We start from the raw sequence: 21268 nt of genomic DNA on the forward strand, positions 1-21268 counted from the left end.
CTCGCCTGGCTCCCCTCCCCCCCCCGCGCCGAACACCATGGAGACGAGCCGGTGCGGGAGATACGCGCCGCCTCCCCCTGCAGAGATGCAGCTCCAGATTAGCGCGCTCCCGGCTCGGCGGCTGCCTCCTCTCCCGCCCACCCCCGACAGCCCCGCGCCGGGCCCCTGCGCCGGTCCCGGCGGGCTGCGAGCCCTTCTTCCCTCGCTTTGAGCCCTGAAGAAACCTTGTCATAGGCTCTTGTTCCCCGCCCCCGCCCCGGCCCTCGGCGACAGCCCCTGGATCCCCGATGCCAATGGGGCCAAATGGGGAGACTGTCCTCTCGCCCCAGCCTCCCTCCCAGGCTCAGGCCGACCGTTTGAAAACGCAGGAACAGTGGGATGGTGCCACCTGCTGGCCTCTGGGAAGAGGCCAGGGGAGGAAGGACCGTTGTGAGGCTCCTGCAGCTTCCCCCCCATCTTCCATCCAGAGGGGTTGAGAATGGTCTGGGCGCTGGCGCCCAGCTGCCACCTTGGAGACTGCTTATAGCAGCAGCTGATAAGGAGAGGCAGGGACCAAAGTTCTCCCCTGCCCCCGGTAATTCCTGCCCCATCTTTTCCCAAGACCTCAAGTTCTCTAGTCTGAGAGGCACCGAAAGTAGTGGGGTGGGGATGGCACCCTTAAAACCACAGAAATGGGAGCCGACTGGCAACTTCAAGCTACACCGTACAGCACCAGCTGCGCGGGAGGAGAGGAACAAAACGACTCCAGCGGCCCCCACGGCCCAGGAGCCACTCCAGCAAATTTATGAAAAAAATATTTTATTCAAAAACACTGTTTACACAGATGTGTAGCCTTTGTACAAATGCTTCCCGTCCCCACCTTCCTTGAGACACGTTTCAACCTGGGACTCCTTCTGGGACTCCTTCCACCGTCAGCTGCCCTGGCTGCGTGTGGCAGCTTCAGAGGGAGGAGCGTGTGAGGTTGGGAGCGAGGCCTTCGCAGACCACAGCCGGTTATGCAACTGTGCTGAGGCCTATTCCAGGTTCCACCTCCCAGCAGAGTGGGCCTCGATCAGCCTTTACCCCGCCCTCCAAACTCCACAGGTGAGCTGCAAGCCCCTGGTGCTGCCTCTTGCTGCAGGGTTTTTCCAGGAGGGGTTAGGGGACCAACACTGCAAGTCCTGGGCCTCCTGTTCACCACATCCTTGACCAGTCCCTCCCCCACTCCCCACCCCCACCTCTTCCATAAGTAAGCAAGGTTGCAGATAGAGAGGTGAGGAAAGAAGGCTGGGGCCAGATGGAGGGAAGGGGATATGGGATGGAAAGAGCAGGAATGTGGGCAGCAGCATTATACACTTGAAGCTGGAGCCCCCTGGCTGGGGACCAAGAGGCCAAGAAACTCCATCCTCACAGCAGCTCTGATAGGCCCGATGCAAAAGACCCGTTTCTGCCGTGTTAGGGACATGACCGCGGATGGCCTAGATTAGCTCTCAGTTCACAAAAAGCCTGGAGTCCATAGTCATTAGATAAAGTATAAAATATCACTCAGAACTGGTCTCTTGATTCTTCCAACCTCCATCCTGAGGGGAAGAACCAAGAGACCAACATGTATGTTGCTCTGTACGAGAGCAGATGCACGTATATATATATGCACACACACTTGGGAGGCAAAGCATCTAACCCAGGAGTAAAACTTGAGCTTAGAGACGTTACCTGTCTCCTTTCCCTTCTTGAATCATTCCATTCAAATAGCTACTGAGCAGACAAAGGCTCTGGCAGGAATAGGTTTGCCTGCCCGGCGTACCTGCAACTACAGAAGCAGCTCAGTCTCTTCCACAACAGACAGACCCAGTGGGCTCTTGGAATGCCTCCATCTGAAGAAAAAGGCAGCCACATACCTAGGACTGCAAAGGCGAGGCAGGCACACCTTGTACACAAACGTGCGCATATGCATGTGGACACGTGCTGCCGGCAAAGGCATCAATATGCACAGCGATACAGAAACAAAACCACAATGAATATGAACCCTGTACGTTTCCAAAGAGAAGTGCAGGGTTCAAACAAACATTCACGAGAGCGAGCCTCTGGCAGAGGTGAAGAGCCCAGTAGGCGGGGAGAGGCGGGGGTCCAGACTGTCCATAGGGCGTCGTAAGAGTTCCTCCACGTGCCGGGCCACATCCATGGTCTCATCCAGGTCGAATTCTCCATCCTGGTCGAGGACGGGGTCAGGGCTGGTAGAGAGAGAGGGACGTCAGAGGGAGCTGGCATGCCTCACAGCCCCAAGCTCCTGGGGGACAGCGTCCAGCCTGCTCCCCACTCAGACCAGAGTCTCATGGGAGCAGGACCCGCTCTGGCTAGACTCTCACACCCCACGTTGAATAAGTCAGTCACTGGCTTGTTGGGAGACACCCCAGTTCTAGTATCATCGCTCACAACCTCATGGAGCCATCTCAGGGGAATGAGGTAGTTGGGTGAATGAGCTACCCGTGAAACCCCAGGCACCATTCACTGAGCACCTATGAAGGCCTGGGCCTTTCAACCACGTTACACCAACCCTCACAGCTACCCATAAGGCAGGTATTTACTCCACTTTATAGAGGAAGAAACTGAGACTCAGTCATGCTAGGAAACTTGTTCAGGGCCACCTGGTTGGCTGGTGGAGTCAGGATTGGAATTCCGGTCTTTGTGACGTCCAAGCCTGCGGTCATCCCACGGCAGCAGGCCACCCACAGCTTGGAAGAGAATTAATTCTCTTCTCTGGGAACTCCAGAGAGGAGCAATTGACACCCTGTTCCCACACAGCTCCTAAGAACAACTACCCCATCCATAGCTACCCTGTATCAAGCCCTTATAACAGTCTCATCTGGGCTAAATGCTCTACCTGCACTCTCTCACTTAATCCTGACCCCAGTCCCACGTGGTAGGTCTTTTTGCCTCCATTTTACAGATGAGGAGACTGAGCATCAGAGAGGCTCAGTAATTTCCCCAAGGTCACACAGCTAGTCAGCACCAGAGCAAGGACCCTGCTACGTGTAGTTTCAAAATGCTCTATGCTTTTCATTGGCTGATCTCACCCACCCTGTACCTGGGCATGTGCCAGAGCCCGGCCTGGCCTGGGCGATCTCAGACCTAGAGGAGCTCTGGGTTCCTCGCCCACCAGCCCTCTGGTGCCCAGCCTGAGGCCAAGTGCCCAGTTCCTCCCCTCGGAGCCCCAGGAGAACACAACCTACTTCTGTGGGTACATGTTATAATGAGCCTGGGGGCACACGGCTGGGGAGGGGGCCTGGTCCATGTAGGTGGCACTGCTCCCGGCAGAGTCCGCAGAGGCGCTCACAAACCTGCGAGAGGAAGCAGAGCACAGCCTCAGTGGCAAGGGGCTCGGGGGCCACCTTCGTGTCTTTTTCAGGTGCGGAAGGACAGAGTGCCCACTGAGCCTGGGGCCCTGGCTGCAGGAGCGGGGCCCTGGGTACCGACGCCCTGGTGACCAAGCCCAGCTCCCTCCCCAGGAGGGCTGGCGGTGAGGGGTGAGGAGAGCCAAGTGCCGGGGGGTGAGAGGAGAAGAGAGGCAGCAGGAGACCAGAGCTGGACCCGGGACACTTACTCAGGGACCACTTGCTTGATCTGTGGCTTCACGTATCCGTCCACTGCTTTAGCTGCCGAGGGCGGGGGGAGAACGGTGATGAGAACTGAAGTCTCTGGGAGCTCCCAGGGGAGTGGAAACCCACCTATGCAGTCTGCCTCCCCCCACATTGCCATGCGGCCTCAGCAGGGATGAAATTTCCCACAGATTCCCAATAAACACCCGCTGACAATAAACACCACCCAGGCCCTGGCTTCAGTCTCATTTTGCTTCCTACACTCAACTTGAGGGTAGGTTTGAGGGTGGAGAGTGGTGAGGGCAGCTGATCGAGATGGGAGTCGTGCACTATCTGTGGGTTTGCATTACGGCTCCTCCCCCAGCCCTGCAGCCTCTTCCTCCAAGGGCACAGAAGTGAGTCCCACTCAGTGTTTTGCTTTGCAGGGAAGAAAGCTGGGTCAGAGGTTTTGCTTTCCTTTTCTTCAGTTGTGAGCCCTGAAATCCTCTCCACGTGCCTTGCACCATCCCACCGACAAACACCCACAGGGGAAACGGCCCCTCGGCTCTTCTTGGGGCGTCCCCACTGCCTAGCCCCGGGAGTATCTGGGCAGCACGCACCGAGCACAGGAGTATAGTACTTGGAGAAGACCTCATCCTTGGGCCGGTCGGGAAACACGTAGATGAGATAGCTCAGGTCCCCCAGCCGGTCGGCCAGGGACCGGATGGAGAAGTCCCGCGTGGTGAACGGCTTCAGATTCCACAGGTTACGGTCAGCTGTGAAAAGGCCAAGCTCATTCCCACAACCCACCGCCCTGGGGAGGAGGATCAGAGCTGTGGGGCTTCAGGGCAGGCTTGCAGAGACATCAGCGCTTTTACTAGCCTGCACGGCAACCCCACCCCTGTGCTCCTCGGCATAGGGCAATGAAATGACCACGGGCAAGCAGATACCAACAAGGCTGGGTCAGGGCAGAGAAGGACTCGCCCGGCAGTTCTGGAGTCCAGGAGGCCAATGATTTTAGGTTCTCCCCAGTGGAAAACAACAGAGAGGGAAAGTGCTTCTGAGCAACACTCCTCCCACCCTCCAAGCTCAGTTCCCATGTCTCCCACCGGATACCTTCTAAGGATGCAGGCCTGATGGAGAATAGGCAACGAGGAAATGGAAGACAGGGCCACTGGGGCTAGAGTGTGGGCACGTAGGGAACTCACGAGAGTCAAACTTCCAGGCAATGGTGATGCCCCCTATTTCTGAGTCGCTAAAGCGCAACAAGAAGGTGCCGTCGGGCTTGTTGATGAGCAGGTCATGGGCCTGTTGCTTATTCACAAAACCTAGGATGGCCCTGGGTGCATCAAGCATACAGTGTCACTGCTGGCAGCAGCCACTGTCCCCTGAGCCCATGACCTCCCAGACCCCATTCCTCTCACCCGTCATTCCAATGGGGCTTGTGATGTTTCTTCAGCACCTCCATGACCCCATCGAACCACTGCCAGAAGGTGTAGTTCCAGCCTGGCAAGTTCTCCTGAGAGTCCCCAGGAAACCCCAAGTCAGGGCTTGTGCCCCCGTCGTCACGGGTGGTTCAGGGAACACTCAGTGCCCCCTTGTCCTCACCCAGACCTTCTCCCAGTTCCTCATCCGACTTGCCCCACACTCCAGCAAACTGCCACAGCCCCTGCTCATATCCTAGGGAACCAGAGAGTACACTGGCCTCTTGCCTCGCAGACACAGGGGTCCGGGACAACCCCACGGGGTGGGGGCCGGAGGTGCAAAGAATTGTCCAAGCTGGATAAGACCTCCAAAGTTATTCCTGCCCAGCCCCTTCGCTTTACAGATGGGAAAAGCGCAGCACAGAGGAGGGAAGGGGCCTGGCCAATTAGTTAACACATCGAGGGCTAGAGCCCAGGGACCCTGACTCCCAGCTCCGGGTTCCTTCCATCGTCCTGCTTCGGCTCTCATGGCTGCCTGCGTTCCTTGGGGTACTAGCCCCCGTCTCTCCTGGTTGTAGAAGAGGGGGGAGGGGGGTAGAGGGGGGGCCACTGACCAGGGGCAGTAACCTGTGTGTGAGGTGGGGGAAGGGTGGCAGGGTGGTCCCAGGCAGGCAGCGGGCGGCGTCCCTCACCCTGTTGAACTGGGACCAGGACACGGACATGCCGTTGTAGTCCTCGAGGTGGCTGCTACCGCTGTTGAAGAGCTTCTGCGCCAGGAACACGAGGTTCTCCTTGGTCAGGCCCCGGTTGCTCTGCACTTCGGCCTTGAATTTCATGTTGAGCGCCTCGCACAGCTGCGGCCACAGGACTTTGTCAGGCACTGCAAACGGCACCCTGCCCTGGTGGGGAGAGAAGAAAGGAAAAAAAGGCAGATTGAGGGAGTAGGAGATATTTACACACACACAGACACAGATACCAAGAGGTAGAGGGGACTGAGAAAGGTCCAGAAAAGGGGACAAAAATGCAAGGGAAAGAAAGGCTGGGGGCAGGGGCAGAGGTGTGGGCATACAGGGATGGAGACCCAGACCAGGACCCTGGGGAGAGAGATCAGGGACCAGAACCCCAAGACCACGCTCACAGACCTAGGAGACCCCAGTCCCTTGACCCAGAGCCCAGACAGAGCCTAGGACATGCCGAGGGCAGGCTGTTCACACCAGCTGCCCCCGACCTCTGGTCTGGCCCTAGCGTTGGGGAAGACCACTCAGCAGGGGCCCTGGGGTTGGGGCTGACCCTGGGAAGCTCCAAGGGGCCGAGGTCAGGGTCTCATGGGGACTCACCGGCTCAGCAAAGGCATTGTCCCATAGCACGGTGGCAGTAGCATTGTGGTCCTGGCTGCCATGAACGATGACAACCACAGGAAGGGACAGGGTCTACGGGAATCCAGGGAATGAGGGGTGAGGGCATATGACCACCGTCTTGCCCTCCTCTAGGGGGAGACCCCCAACCCTCATTCCTCAAGCCCCTCCCAGCAAAACTAAACCAAAAACAAACAAAAAACACAACACACTTCTTCCTGGCCCATTGCCTAAACTCTGCGGGCTGGTGCGGGCTTAAAACCTCGCAAATGGGCACCAGCAGGGTGACATTAGGTTTTCTGAGAGCATCACGGGGTAACTGGACTGAGCCTGTGTGAGGATTCAAGTCTCTGGCTTTCCCAAGCCAGCCGGGCAGCCTGCAAGGAGACGGGGAGCCGGGTCTCACCTTCACCTGAAACACAAGCTCATTGCTGCCAACACTGAACTGAGACTCAAACAGGACCGTGAACTTCTCCTCTGTCACGGACTCCGCGCCTCGCCGGTCAGCGCGCTTGATCCTCTTCAGCGACTGCAGGAGGTCAGAGGGGAACGAGGAGAAAGCCGCTGGTTAGAGGACTCGGCTCTGGGCAGGCCTCCCTCCGTGGGTGGGGCCCAGTCCTCACCATGTTCCTGAAGTGAGCGCTGAGGGTGCCTGTGGCCTGGTGATACTCCATCACACAGCAGTTGTTCAAGATCTCTCCGCTGCACTCACTGCGAAGCAGAGAGGAACCCATCTCTACTGGACCCAGGCCAGGAGCACCGCCCTGTCTGCACCCTGGGCCCAGACTTCTCCAGAAAGCCCTGCCAGCAGCCCCTGCCCCTCCCCTAAGAGCATTTCTCCGAGTGTCCCTGGGCTCACTTTCTCATCAACCTGAGAGCACCTGGGCAAAGTCTCCAAGGGTGGGGCCTGTGTCTCTATCACTGAAACTCCTTGGATATCAAGATTGATGTGGGGACTACTGAGCCCCCGAGCCACAGCTCCTGAGCCCACGTGCCACGACTACTGAAGCAACGTGCCTAGAGCCCATGCTCTGCAGCAAAGAGAAGCCACCGCAATGAGAGGCCTGCGCACCGCAGCGAAGAGCAGCCCCCGCTCACCGCGACTAGAGAAAGCCTGCGGGCAGCAACAAAGACCCAACGCAGCCAATAAATAAATAAATGAATGAATAAACAAATAAATAATTTAAGATTGATGTGGGGGCCTTCGGCAGTTTCTAGCGCACCTGAGATAAAAATCATGACCACAGCCTACAAAGATTCCCGAGATCAACCCCTGCCCACCTCCCTGGCCTCACTCAGGACAAGCGAGCCCACTGCCTTGTCTGTTTGCTGAACACGTACGCTCAGTGCCTGCCTCGGGACTTCTGTACTTGCCCTTCTTATCTCCCCAAACACTCTTTTTTTTTTTTTTTTTGCAGTACGCAGGCCTCTCATTGTTGTGGCCTCTCCCGTTGCGGAGCACAGGCTCCGGACGCACAGGCTCAGCGGCCATGGCTCACGGGCCCAGCCGCTCTGCGGCACGCGGGATCCTCCCGGACTGGGGCACGAACCCGCGTCCCCTGCATCGGCAGGCGGACTCTCAACCACTGCGCCACCAGGGAAGCCCTCCCCAAACACTCTTGACCTTCTCATTCAGGTCTCCACTCAAATATATCCTCAGAAAGGCCCTCCTTGACTACCCACGTACTGCAGGCGCTGTGATATTGCTTTATTTTAATTTTCTGTCTCGAGGTTGGGCAGGGACAGGACCAAGTTCTGTGTGGATCACAGCTGTGTCTCAGTGCTCAGCACAGGTCCTGGGACACCCAGCAGCGAAATCCTTGTTGATTTACTATGTGTGCGAAGTGTACGCCAGGACAGACAGAGTGAACTGGAGCGACAAGGGGCCACATCGCAGTGCAGCACAAAGGGTTTCGGAGGGGGAGGCCATGCTGTCCCCATCACCCAGGACGCCTGCTGTAGAACAGAGGCTGAGCTGAGGGAGGGGTAGATGGGAGCAGGGCAACGTACTTGCGGGTGTTCTCGTTCTTGAGCAGCGACTTGGCCTGCTGCTCACTGATGATGGTCGCCTTCACCTGGGGGGGGTTCATGTGCACGTTCAGCTTCCCGCCCACCAGCAGGCGCACGGTGGCTGCGAACTTGGTCTGGGTCTTCAGGACCTGAGGGGGCTGCTTCTCGATGATGAACGTGCTGCGGGGACACAAGTGACCAGGTGACGCCTCAGGGGACGGCGCTCCGCTCCCTCCCTCCGCGTGGCGAGGCCACCTTGCGCAGGGCACAGCAGGCAAAGGAAGGGCTTGTGGCACAGCCCCCGGTCCCGGGGGGGGCCACTGCGAGTCGGGGGAGCTGGCAGGAGGGGAGGCAGTGAGATGAACCCAACAGCTGAAATGGGGGGAACAAGCCCATACAGTGTCCACGAGAGAAACTGGGTAAGGTGAACCACAAGAGGCCACAGCAACAGGCGACAGAGGGGAATGGGATGAGGGTGTGAGGCACAGACGGAAGGGTTCAAGCCAGAGCGCCCTGTCTGTAAAGACCCTGCTGCCCGCGACCCAGGCCAACCGGATGGGGCCTGGGCGAGGCCAAGAGGCAGCAATCACCTGGTCACCAGGGCTGAGATGATGTCTGTGATGGTGGCGTTGACCTCAGCCAGCATCTCCTCCACGGGGCCGGGGATGGGCAGCTGCTGGCAGAGGTGCTCAGCTCTGCGGATCTGCTGCCGGTTCTGCCAGATGATCTCCGCCAACTTCTCACACCTGCACGGGAGCCCCGAGGCCAAAGGGAAGGACAAAGCCTTCAGCCCCTTCCTCCAGGCCAGAAGCCAGAAGGCTCCCAGGCTGGGGAGAAGGCCCAGACCCAGCTCCACCCCCAGGAAGGCTGGGCGCCTTAGCCGCCCGGCCTGTCCGCTGAGCAGAGCACAGCTGCCCTGCCTTCCAGAAACACAAAGAAACTCACAGGAGGAGCGACCCTGACTTGAGTCCAACCAGCCTGAGCGTCGCTCTGCACACCTGGCCCCACCCCACTCCCTCACCCAGGGACGCCCCTCCCGGGGAAGGTGGCACAGGACAGGGGCACCAAAGTCTGCATCAGGAACCAGACCACTGGTGAAATGAGACCTGTGCCCCGACAGAGGCAGCCGGCTGCTCACGGAAACACAGGAGCAGGACTGCAGCCGGTGGTGCCACGCTGAGCCCCTGCCGCCCCCGCCTGGCCCCCCACACCCACTACCAGGATTGTAGCACGTCCAGGCTGCCCTCGGGGGGCCCTCCGTTCCCCGCCAGCTGCTGCCGCCGCTTCCACTGGATCAGCTCGTCATCCAGAATGATGGTCTGTTGCTTCCGCAGCAGCTGCAGGGTCTTCTGGTGCTTCTCGGCCAGCTCCTGTGGGGCAGGCGGGGGGAGCGGCCCTTCTGGGCTCTCAGAACACCCCGCAGGGCCTCCCCTCACCCCTTGCCGACCCGCTCTGCCCTGCGTGCCCACACAGGGGGGAAGGCTCTGGCCTCCTGCTCTGCTGGGTCCTGCTCTCCTCCTGGCTCTCTCCCTCCCTCAGGTCCACGCCCGGGAGGGGAGGGACGCAGAGCCCACTCACCACGCGGTACTGCTGCAGCGTCTGGGCCTCGCGCTGCAGCCAGGCCTCCAGGGACACCTGCTTCTGCTGGAGGGCCGTCTCCCGGCTCAGACGCTCCTGGGGGTTCAGCTGGGCCAGCTGGGCAAACTGAGCTGGAGGAGGGGACAGGACACCCACGACCATGACCTCCCCGGGTCCAGCTGGAAGCCCGGCAGAACTGCACTCACCTGTTCTGGAGGCAAAACCCTGGAGGGGACACAGCTGACAAGTGGCCAGTCAGGGTTCCACAGCCATGGCGCCCAAAGATGAGTGGGCTCTGTCCCCTGGCCCCCCGACTCTGAGCTCCCCTTGGGGAGTGGGGAGACGGAAGCTCGGGGTACAGCTGAGGAGGAGCCAGCTCATGGCCTCCCTGCCCGCCCAGCCCTCCTCTCCCCACGCGGGGGCCGGCTTAGAGCCACCCTGCCTGGTCTGAAGTGTGTCCTCGCCGTTTAAAAGGCGGGTGAACTCGGGCAAATCACCTCACTCTCCCATGCCTCAGCTTCCCCAGGTGTAAAATGGGAGAATCACGGCACCTGCCTCAGTGGCTGCTGTGACGCTAAATGAGCAATGATGCAGAAAATACTCAGGAAGCTGCCTGGCACCATCAGCTCCAGGTGAGAGTCAGTCCTCACGGCCAGTGGGTTACAGGACGGGATTAAAGGCTGGTGGAGCAGCTCACAGGACAAAGCCGCATCGGGAAGGCCCTGCTCCGCGGGGCTGAGTGCAGCAGCCTCTCCTCGGGGAAGCGGGGTGGGTGTTTCTCCAGGTGCTGAAGGGGCCTAACATGTTTGTCCAGGTGGGGTCACTGTGAGCTCAGCAGACCAGCCGGAAGAGGGAGGGAGACAGAGTGTCCAGGGCCACTGGGGACACGAAAGCAGCAAGATTCTCTCAAGAGAGGGAGGCAGCTTCTCTCCACACCAGCTGTCAGGCATCTCATCGATGGCAGGAATAAGGTAACGAGGCCTCACTGACGAGGCCTTTTCAAAAAATCTGTTATATAATACTTAAGACCTAGGCAAGTATTGATAGAAAGGATGATACAAGGAACACCTGTGTACCAAGACGCCAGCTTAAGAAAGTAGACATTTCCACAGTTAAGCACCTGTACACCCTCCCCTGCCGGCATCCCCATCCCTCCCTCCACAGGCAATCACCATCCTAGATGCTGGCATTCCTACCCCCACCAATAGGCTTTTGGAACGTCCCACGGTCCTTACTGGGGCTGAGTCAAGAAGATGAGAGCGTCAGTCAGCAGGTCTTGGTCAAGTTCCCGGCAGGCCTCTGAGGGCCATGTCACACTGACCGAGGCCCTGCCCTACGGACGCACAAAAGCAACTAAGGACACACTAAAGCAACCCTAGACAGCCAGGAAGGCCCAGAACTAGAAGAGAACTTAGAAACATGGCTCTCACATGACTGCGGGGGACGGAGCAGGTAAGGAACACAGCAGAAGAATCTGGAGAGCCACCTCGGAATCCTGCCACCCACAGGGAGGTGGTGGGGATCCCAACACCAGGCCCAGCCTCCTTATGCAAGTGACCCACTTAGGTCTCTCCTGGCAAATTGGAGAAGCTTCTGGGAAGGACGCCAGGACACTTGAGGCAATGTCTGCTCCACTGGAGGGAGCTGAGACTTCCCTTGCACACACGGATCAGTAGTCTGTGTTTCTGATGGGTGCACTTGATCAATGAGACTGAACTGACATTGCACGATGGGGACAAACCCAAACCAGAATCGAAACCCAACCTCACAAGTAGGAAACAGAAAACCCCAGAATAGGATCATCAATACTGTCAACCAGTCAACGGCCTTGGGTAGAAATAATAGCCTGAAATGTCCTGCTCCCTAATGTAGCAGGAGGGCCTTCCTTTCTTTCGGGTCAGTCTGGGACGGATTCAGATCTGAAGAAGAGCTGCTAGAATTATCCCCCCAACATTTACTCAACAGCTGCTATGATTCAGGCAATGTGCTAGTCTCAGAGTACAGAAAACACTGACAGGGCAAGGTAGGAGGAAAGCTTAAGTTGTTAAATTAAAATAGAATCTTAAAAAATTTAAACAATTAAAAGGAAGAACAGAGGAACAAATACTGAAAAGGGACAAAACAAAATAAATATTAACATGGGGACCTCAATTGCTATTACATTAAATATTAATGGACTAAACACCTTAATTAAAAGCAAAGACTGTCAGAATAAATAAAAAAGCTGGACTCAACTATATGTTGTCTACATTTCAAATGTTAAAATGCATGGATAAAAATATGTTTCTATTTAAAAATAGAATAAGAAGGCTGGAGGAGTAATACTAATATCTGATAAAGTAGACTTCAAGGCAAAGAGTGTTACCAGAGCTCAAGAAAGATATTTCGTAAGTATTAAGGTGTCAATCAATCAGAATGACATAATAATTCTCAATGTATATGCATCTAATAACAAAGCTTCAAAAATACATAAAAGAAATATTTACATAAATAATTGGAAAATTACACAATACTATAGGAGATTTTGATACCTCTCTTTCAGCATCTGATAGAACAATTAGGCAAAAAAATCAATAAAGATATATCAGTGATTCTTAAAGTGTGAACCAAGGATCCCTGAAGGGTTCCTAAGACCCTTATAGGAGGTCCACCAAGCCAGGACTATTTTCATAAAGTCATAGGACCTTATTTACCTTTTTTTCTCTTATTCACTTATAAGCATACAGCAGAGTTTTCTAGAGGTTACAAGATATGTGATGTTACAACAGACTGAAAGCCAGCTCCAGCTATCTCCTATTAAGCCTAACATTAAAGAGATTTGCAAAAATGTAAAGCAATGCCACTCTACTCACTAAATTTGGTGTGGGTTTTTTTAACTTTATTATGTTAACATCATATATTATGTTATATATGTTAACATTATTGAATTTATTATTGCTATCTTAAAATAAAACAACTTCAGAACATACATTCAAGTCCACAAAATACATTCACCAACACAGAGCATATGCTGGGGCATAGAACAAGTCTCAATAAATTTACAAGAAGAGATCATATAGAGTATGTTCTCTGACAACAGTGGAATTTAACAATGAAATGAAAATGAAATCAATAATGACATGACATCTAGAAAAACACAAAATATTTGGAAATTAAACAATATACTTCTAAATAGTATATGGGTAAAATAATCAGAAGAGAAATTAGATAGCATTTCAAATTGAATGATAATGAGCATACAGCATATCCAAAATGATGAGATGCAGCTAAAGCACTGATGAGAGGGAAATTGATAGCTCTGAATATATATATTAGAAAAGAAGAAAGGTCTAAAATCAATGACCTATGGTTCTACCTTAAGACACCAAAAATAGAAGAGCGAAGGAAAAGGCAGTTTGATACTTCTTGTTCTCACTAGAATGGGGTGGTACAGCTCTGGGGTCAATTTGAAGTGAAGGAAGATGAGCCACATTTCAAGACTCTTAAAAGTGTACCTGGGGTGAATTTCTTCTGAGTTAATTTTTCTTTCCCTACACCCTTATCATGGCAGTCACTAGCAAATTATAGACCTAGGAGACAGGAGAATTTTCCACTGTCACCTCCTCCTCCCATCTTTACCTCCTATTAGGCTCAAGAAGGGGCATTCCTGGAGTTCCACCTCTCCCCAGCCTGGTTCAACCAGGGGACTCCCAACCTAAGTCCTCCCTTTGACTGGGGAACACTTTGTCCATATTCATTCTTTCATTGATTCATTCATTGAAATAGTCACTGAATATTGGTTAAAATATAGTGATTTTATGACATATCTCTAGTTAAGATCCAGTTCTGCAACTTGCAAGAAACCCAGGCCAGGGCTTCTCTGGTGGCGCCGTGGTTAAGAATCCGCCTGCCAATGCGGGGGACACGGGTTCAAGCCCAAGCAACTAAGCCCATGCGCCACAACTACTGAGCCTGCACTCTAGAGCCCGTGAGCCACAACTACTGAGCCCGTGTGCCACAACTACTGAAGCCTGTGCACCTAGAGCCCGTGCTCCACAACAAGAGAAGCCACTGCAATGAGAAGCCTGCGCACCACAACGAAGAGTAGCCCCGCTCTCTGCAACTAGAGAAAAGCCCACGCGCAGCAACGAAGACCCAATGCAGCCAAAAATAAAGAAAATAAATTTAAAGAAACCCAGGCCAAATTACGTGTTCTCTTTGAACATCAGTTTTATCATCTGCAAAACAGGAATAATACAACTACCTATTTTTTAGGGCTGTTGTAAAGGTTGTAGTGAATAATGCATGCAAAGGTTTTAGCCTGGAGCCTGGCCCATAGCAGGGGCTCCATCACTGGGAACGTTACTCCTCCCAAGCTTTGGATCAGGTTCTGGGGAGACGGACGTGGATCTAGCCCCAACCCTGCAGGAGTTCACAAAGTGGTCTCACTCCCGTCCCCCAGACACACGCTGCCCTCCCACACCAGCCTCACCCTGGATCCTCAGGCTCTCTTGATACTGGATGATGAAGTACTCTTGAGTCTGCTGCAGCTTCTTCAGCTCATTCTCTGTGTCCTGTGTGACCAGTCGCAGCTCCTCAAGTGTCTGGTTGATCTGAAGGTGTTTCTGGGACATGGCATCAACCAGGATCCCAGAAGAAGAACTACCCTGGAGACATATCAGGGGAGAGTGTGGGCAGCAGTAAACTGGGCAGTGAGGATGGCAGAAAACCTCAGGCCCTGGGGAACGCCAACACTACAGACACCAGATGCCAGATCTAGAATAAGAAGGAAGGGTACTTTGAGTCAGAAGGAGAGTCATTTGCCAGAATGGGGGTGGAGGAAGAGAAACAGGTGACCTGGCAGACTATGGCATCTTCATAAAGCATGGAAGAAACTTCTATTGCAGTTCTAACCTCCACCAGAGTATCCCACACAGGGTCCATTTGGGTTCTCTCTGGAGAGACTAGAACTCAACATGTCCCAGGAGTTACCTGGGTTTTCCTACTAATGATGATGACCCCTCATTTCGTAGTCATTCGCTGACCCGATGCCACGATGCCACCTGTGCTAGGTGCTGGGGACACAGTGGGGGACAAGGCTGTGTGAACACACATCATCTGTGTCCTCACTCGAGACCTTCTTGTGACTGAGGGAAGAGGGTGAACCGCTCACAGGTGGCATCCTGGAGACCCCAAGTGAAGTGACAGGGGAGGCATCCACAAGGGCTTCGTGGATCCAGTCATTGAACTAACCTGGTCGGATCTATTCCTTCAACCAAGTCTTTAGGGCTTTTCCAATGACCTGCACTCAGAATAAAATCCAAACCCCTTCCACACCCTCCACGGCCCTAGCCCATGGCCTCTGCCTACCCTACCCGCAGCACCACTGCTGCCCAAGCACACCCGCTACTTTCTGTTCCTGAATACATAAGCGTGTTCCTGCCTCAGCGCCTTTGTATTTGTTGTTCCATCACCTGGAACATTCCGGCACCAAACCTTCCTGCGGGCGCTTCCACTGGCACCTTTTCAGAGTGACCCTCTCTGACGAGCCAATTTAAAATAGGACCTCCCTTACCGAAGGTGTCTTTTTCTTGCATGTTCTTTCTTTCCTTTTTCTTTTTTTTTTTTTGCGGTACGCGGGCCTCTCGCTGTTGTGGCCTCTCCCGTTGCGGAGCACAGGCTCCGGACGCGCAGGCTCAGCGGCCATGGCTCACGGGCCCAGCCGCTCCACGGCATGTGGGATCTTCCCAGACCGGGGCACGAATCCGCGTCCCCTGCATCGGCAGGCGGACTCTCAACCACTGCGCCACCAGGGAAGCCCCTTTCTTTCTTTTTTTAAATTTATTTATTAATTTGTTTTTATTTTTGGCTGTGTTGGATCTTCGTTGCTGCTCATGGGCTTTCTCTAGTTGAGGCAAGCGGGGGCTACTCTTCCTTGCGGTATGCGGGCTTCTCATTGTCGTGGCTTCTCTTGTTGCAGAGCACGGGCTCTAGAGCACAGGCTCAGTAGTTGTGGCTCACGGGCTTAGTTGTTCCGCGGCAGGTGGGATCTTCCCGGACCAGAGCTCGAACCCGTGTCCCCTGCATTGGCAGGCGGATTCTTAACCACTGCGCCACCAGGGAAGCCTGCATGTTCTTTCTTGTCTGCCTCCCTGTACTAGGATGTGAACTCCTTAAGGCCTAGGACCTTGTCTGTCTTGTGCACCACAAAATCCCCAAGGCCCAGGACACCAGAGGTGTTGAAGAACAGCTTGATGACTGGGAGAACAATTATTTCCCCCCAACCATGACCTGCATCGTAGGCACGTATTTCTTAATTGCAGCCGAACTCATTTGTACATTTACAGATAGCTCTGTAATTGCACCAAGTCAAGAGTTGTACCAGTTGACCCTCTGTGACCTGGCTTCTGCCCAGTTGGCTCCCTTCTCCCCAGTAGCACTGAACACTTACAGTTCTTCGAATGTCATAAGGTGGCTCGCGCCTTCCTGTCCTCACATATACTGCTGTTATTTTTGACTAGAAAACTCATCCTGCCTCCTTCCTCCCTCTTTCCCCACCGTAGTTCGGGCATCCTTTTCCTCAGGACACCCTCCCCTCCACCAGCCAGCCTGCTCCAGTCTGAGTTGGACCCTTTTTCCAAAGAGGCTCGCTTAGCACTCAGCTGACACCTAAAGAATCTATCATCGCCTGAATTCCCTTTAGGTGGAGACCAGGACTTTATCTGTTTTTCCCGTCCTAGTCCAGTGTCAGATGCACAGCAAGACCTGAATAAATGTTTACTGAATGAACTCTCAAATTCTTGCAATCAGTCTCCACCACAAGTGAATAATAAATATGACTTCGCTCCAGGCACTAGTCTGTGGTCTTTACCTATGGGATATCATTTTATGAAATTCATTTTGCTTTATTGCAGATAATATACCATTTGTACCATTGTCCAAGCAATGTCTGATGCCTTTATGATTTCAGAACATGGGGGACAAGTCCCTGCTCTGCCTCGCTAGGCCTCGCTTCTCTGAGCTTGCCGGGTTACTTCTTCTGACATAGACCTCGGCTCTGCCTCCCCTCATAGACCACACCGGAGGATATTTCTTCTTTTGTCTCCAGCCCCATTTATTGAATGACAAATCTTTCCCCTGGTGATGTGTAATGCCATCACTGACTGACATAGATTGCATCTCCTGACGTGTATGTGTGTTTTTAGGGCTTCCTTTTCTGTTTCATTTGTGTTTGTCTATCCTTTGCCCACATAGTATCACACAATAACCCTACAGGGTAGATACTGTGACTGTCCTCATTTATAATAGAAAAGGACAGAGGCTCAGAGAGGTTAAGTAACTTGCTTAAGTCACACAGCTAGTAAGTAGTAGAGCCAGGGACTGAAGCCGGGGAGTGGGGATCGGGTGTCAGTCTACACCTGCATGTGATACTGCCTCTCACACTTGCCCAAGTCTTTTATTTCTTTGCTGCTTTCTCATGCCAGTGTTTATAAAACATATAAAAGCAGGTAGAAGGACTTCCCCAAACCTCTCCCCAAACCCATGGGACACTCACATTGTTGGCTTCTCGGACCAGCCTCTGTTCATTGTACAGAATATGGCGGATGCAGCGCACCAGCTCCATGGGGCAGTGGTCATACGTGTTCTGAAAGAATCCAAGAGCAGCTGTCAGTGGCCATCCTCTGCTCCCACCATGGCCATTGCAGAGCCACGCCCACCCCTTCCTCTTCTCCAGCTCCTGCCTCAGCTCCCTGGGAGGCCTCAGGAACTGTCCCCAGAACCTCTGTCTCTCCTGGACTTGATTTCCCCTCGCAGATCTTCATGTTTGGTTTGCAGTGCATTAGAAACAGTGTACAAAGCACTTCCAATCTGCCATCGCCTTTGACTTGTGCATCATAGAAACCCTATGACATAAGCAGAAACTGTTATCCTCATTTCACAGATGAGAAAACTGCTGCTCAGAGAGATTAAGTACTTGTCCAGAGGGCAAACGACTGAGCAGATGACTCATTAGGGCATCTAATGCCAAGGTCAAGGTACTTCCACTGTAGTCCTGGCCCTGGGTTCCTAATCTGCTCCCCTCTTCCCACCAAGTTTCTCGTGTTTCCTGCCTCTTCTGGGGTGGACTTTTTATTCTTCTGGCACCCTGCTGCTGGTATTTAAGAAGGGCTCTCTAAATATTCAAGTGAGTTCCAACAAATGCTCAGCTATGATTACCACCCTCACCCCTTTCCTGCTGCCACTCTCCCCCCTATACTCCTTCCCCCCGCATCCTCAGGTGAAGGAGAAGCTACACCTTATATCCAAAACCTTAATTCAAGGCTCCAGGACAACTCTGTTCCTCTTGCACGCGACTTCAGCAGCTCTTTGAAAAGCCTTTAAAAGAGCCGCAAGAGGGATGTGTGGCCGCCTCGTTGCCTCATTTCTAGAACCTGTCAGTATTCCTTTCTCTGACAACAGAATCTTGACTTGCCCATCCCTTCTGCTTGATCTGCCCAGAATGCAGTTTCACCCATCTCCCTTCTCTTGGGGACAAACACGCCCCACCTCTTGCTCTATAATATGCTAAGGGGAATCTGACAGGTCTGATTTAGAAAGAGGGGGTGGGGGAAATCGAAGCACAGAAAGGTCGCCGATAAGTTCAGGGACATACGGTGAGTCAGTGGCCAAACCAGGAAAAAAACCAGGGGTTCTGGTGCTGGAAAGAGAAGGCGGACACCGCACCCCGCAGATGGCCCGGAGCTCACGCCCACCTGGAGCTGCGTGGCCCCAAGCTCATACCCACCTGGAGCTGCGTGGCCCCAAGCTCATACCCACCTGGAGCTGCGTGGCATAATGCCCCAGCTTGATCTTCAGTAAGAACCCATCTTCCCCTACTTGGTGCTCAGCCTTCTTCTGCAGCTCCTGCACCAGGCCCTCCAGGAGCTGGGTGGCCTGGGGTCGGTCCTGGGGATTGTCCAGGTCGATGGCATCCCTTGGGGCAGGGCAGGAGAGAGAAGCCTACTATGACGCCTCCTTGGGCATGGAGGTCAGGCACCAAGAGGGATGTGGAAATCCAAGGCTCGTGCCCACAAGACTTGTTCCTGGCAGCTCCACAGGCACCAGAGTCTAGAAACATTCCCTCTCCAATCCCAGACCCCCATTTCCCTGTTCCCCTTTCCCAAGGACACAGCCCCTTCTGCACAGAGCGGGACAGACAGGACCAGAATCTCACCAAACCACAAAGAGGAGACCTAAAGGCCGAGGGGCCTGGATGGCGGCAGGCAGGGGCACCTACCACGGCTGGCTCTCGATCCACTGCGCTAAGTAATGCCGGACCTCGATGGGGAAGTGCTGCCCATACAGCACCTGCATCTGGCGAAGCGCATCTCCCTGCAGCTGTTGGGCCTGGATCCAGCCCGCCATGTCCGTTCACCTAGCGCGAGCAGAGGGCTGAAGAGGCGCCTCCTTGTTAGAGGCGAGGGCTGGGCCTGCCCCTGGCCCTGCCATGCCCACCCATCCCTGGACCGCGGTCAGGCCCGGCCCCTCCCCTCCCACAGACACGCTTTCCTGTGCGGGAAGAGAGAGGGTGAGGAGGGGAAGGCCGCCCTTCCCTCCAGCGAGGAACCCGCTGAGGCTTGGGGAGGGGCTCCCGAAAGGCAGGTGCCCTCCCCCTCTTCCTCTCCCCTCGCCCCACCGGGGCTTCCCCGGGGTGGGAACAGCTAGAAACTGAAAGAGAAACTTGATGGCGGAGGCCCACGGGCCCTCTGGGGAGGGCTGCAAGAATCCCCCCACCCTGCTTCGAACCCCGAGTCCCCATTTCTGGGAACGGGGGATATTCCAGCCCAACGTTTGGGCAACGCCAACGACGGTTCCCACCGGACGGCTCTGTCACCGTAAGCACGTGGCTGGGGTTAAGGAGAGAGGGCTGAGGAGACAGACACTCCCTCTCTTGGGCTGCGTCCCCCAGGCTGTGCCCCGAGGTCTCCCACTGTCCAGTCCCACAGCGCCCCCTGCCCTCTGCCGGCGAGGATGGCGTCCACCCTCGGCCCCCTCCCTGCATCAGCGTCCCGCGTCCCTCGTCTCTCGTCTGCGCTGCGCGCTGCGCCGAAACTCCCTCTCGGTCCCGGGGACCGTCCCCTGCACCCCTACGGCCGTCGGGCTCCGGGTCCCGCGGTGAGGGGGCCGGGGCAGCAGCCAGGGGCGCCCTCTGGGCGCGCGCCGCCGGGGACGCGCGGCCGGGCCACCCACCTGGTCGCGCAGAGCCGTCCGGCTGCGGGGCTGACGCTCGCTCCCGGCCCGGGCTCCTGGCGGCGGCGGAGGCGGTGGCGGCGGCTGTTACTACAGGAAGGAGCCGAGAGCAGCGATTTCCTCCTCAAAGGTCAGCTGCCTCTGATAGACCATACACAGCGCGCGAGCTCTCGCCAACACCCCTCCCAGCCTCGGTCGCTCCCTCCCTGCCTCCGCCCTTGGTGGCTAGTTCCCCGGCGAGTGCACAGCGGCGGCGGCCGCGGCCGGGCCCCAGGCAGCGAGGCGGGGCTGGCGCCGAGCACAGGGGCTGCCCCGATGGCCGGGTCACCCGGGAGTCCCAGCCAGCCCTCGCCGGCGGCCCCGCTGAGCTGCCGCGGACCGTGCTGAGCAAGAGGCGCAGGAGTGGCTGGAGGATGAGGGTGGGAGGGCTGGGAAATCCCGGGCTCCGGAAATCCCAAAGCAGGGCCTCAGTTTTCTCATCTGTAAAAAGGGAGGAGGGAAGGGTTGGACCAGCCTTCCAGCCCGGGCGTTTGTCCTCTTTTGAGTCTCTAGATTTAAAAAGTTTAGCGTGTGTGCGCGTGTGTGCGCGTGTGTGCGCGTGTGTGCGCGTGTGTGCGCGTGTGTGTTTGTGTGGGTTGGGGACACAGCTTTTGTAATCTCAGAGACAAAGCGTATTGAGGGGAAAGACTGGGGATTCCAGAGAAGGCAGCTCACCCAGGGGGCCCCCACCGCCCCTCCTTCCATCACTCCCGCCACTGTGCACCCCCGCCTGCAGTAGAAAAAAGAAAGAACCTTGGCAGGCAAATGTTTCAACCCCCTGAAATTATGCAGATAAGAAATGGGGTCCAGAGAGGGGAGGGGGCTCGCGTAGGGTCCCACAGTGGGCACAGGGCCTAGTCCGCAGCCTATGGTCCATACATGATCCTGCCTCTCCACTCACCCCAGCCCAGTCACATCTGAGGCTGGTCCTGTCTTCAGAAAGTCCAGGGAGGGGTGTCTTGAATCGTCACAAGCTTAGGACTGCCTATATGCCTTGACAGAGCAGGGAACACCTTCCCTGAGCCTTGCCTGGGTCCCAGCCCCCTCCCTGAGAGCCCCCCTACGGGGCCTGTGGAGTTGGGCAAGGCTGCGCTGGAAG

At 55.3% G+C, this 21268-nt stretch overlaps 1 protein-coding gene across 1 annotated transcript; it reads right to left on the reverse strand.

Moving 5' to 3' along the window:
• Nucleotides 1-837: 837 nt before the first annotated feature.
• Nucleotides 838-20208, reverse strand: LOC309837725 (signal transducer and activator of transcription 5A). The gene is made up of 19 exons (XM_082678483.1): nucleotides 20131-20208; nucleotides 19178-19332; nucleotides 18718-18874; nucleotides 17456-17545; nucleotides 14393-14567; nucleotides 9922-10052; nucleotides 9562-9713; nucleotides 8934-9089; nucleotides 8344-8523; nucleotides 6957-7044; nucleotides 6740-6862; nucleotides 6316-6408; nucleotides 5671-5877; nucleotides 4979-5073; nucleotides 4763-4893; nucleotides 4175-4330; nucleotides 3581-3632; nucleotides 3210-3317; nucleotides 838-2210 (listed from the first exon to the last, which is right to left on the reverse strand). The coding sequence occupies exons 2-19, from the start codon at nucleotides 19303-19305 to the stop codon at nucleotides 2048-2050; spliced, it is 2385 nt and encodes a 794-aa protein (XP_082534609.1). The 5' UTR covers nucleotides 19306-19332; nucleotides 20131-20208; the 3' UTR covers nucleotides 838-2047.
• Between the last annotated feature and the right edge of the window lie 1060 nt (nucleotides 20209-21268).

This window comes from Grampus griseus, assembly GCF_964374135.1.
Source record: "Grampus griseus genome assembly, chromosome: 20".
NCBI classification, from domain to species: domain Eukaryota; kingdom Metazoa; phylum Chordata; class Mammalia; order Artiodactyla; family Delphinidae; genus Grampus; species Grampus griseus.

What these genes read in the sequence shown, in the direction of transcription:
- LOC309837725 (XM_082678483.1), bottom strand. Translation starts at nt 19,305, where the DNA reads ATGGCGGGCTGGATCCAGGCCCAACAGCTGCAGGGAGATGCGCTTCGC. An exon ending in TGGTCCGAGAAGCCAACAAT is followed by an intron (nt 14,568 to 17,455) that starts GTGAGTGTCCCA and finishes ATATGTCTCCAG; the next exon opens with GGTAGTTCTTCTTCTGGGAT. An exon ending in AGCTTGTGTTTCAGGTGAAG is followed by an intron (nt 6,409 to 6,739) that starts GTGAGACCCGGC and finishes GGATTCCCGTAG; the next exon opens with ACCCTGTCCCTTCCTGTGGT.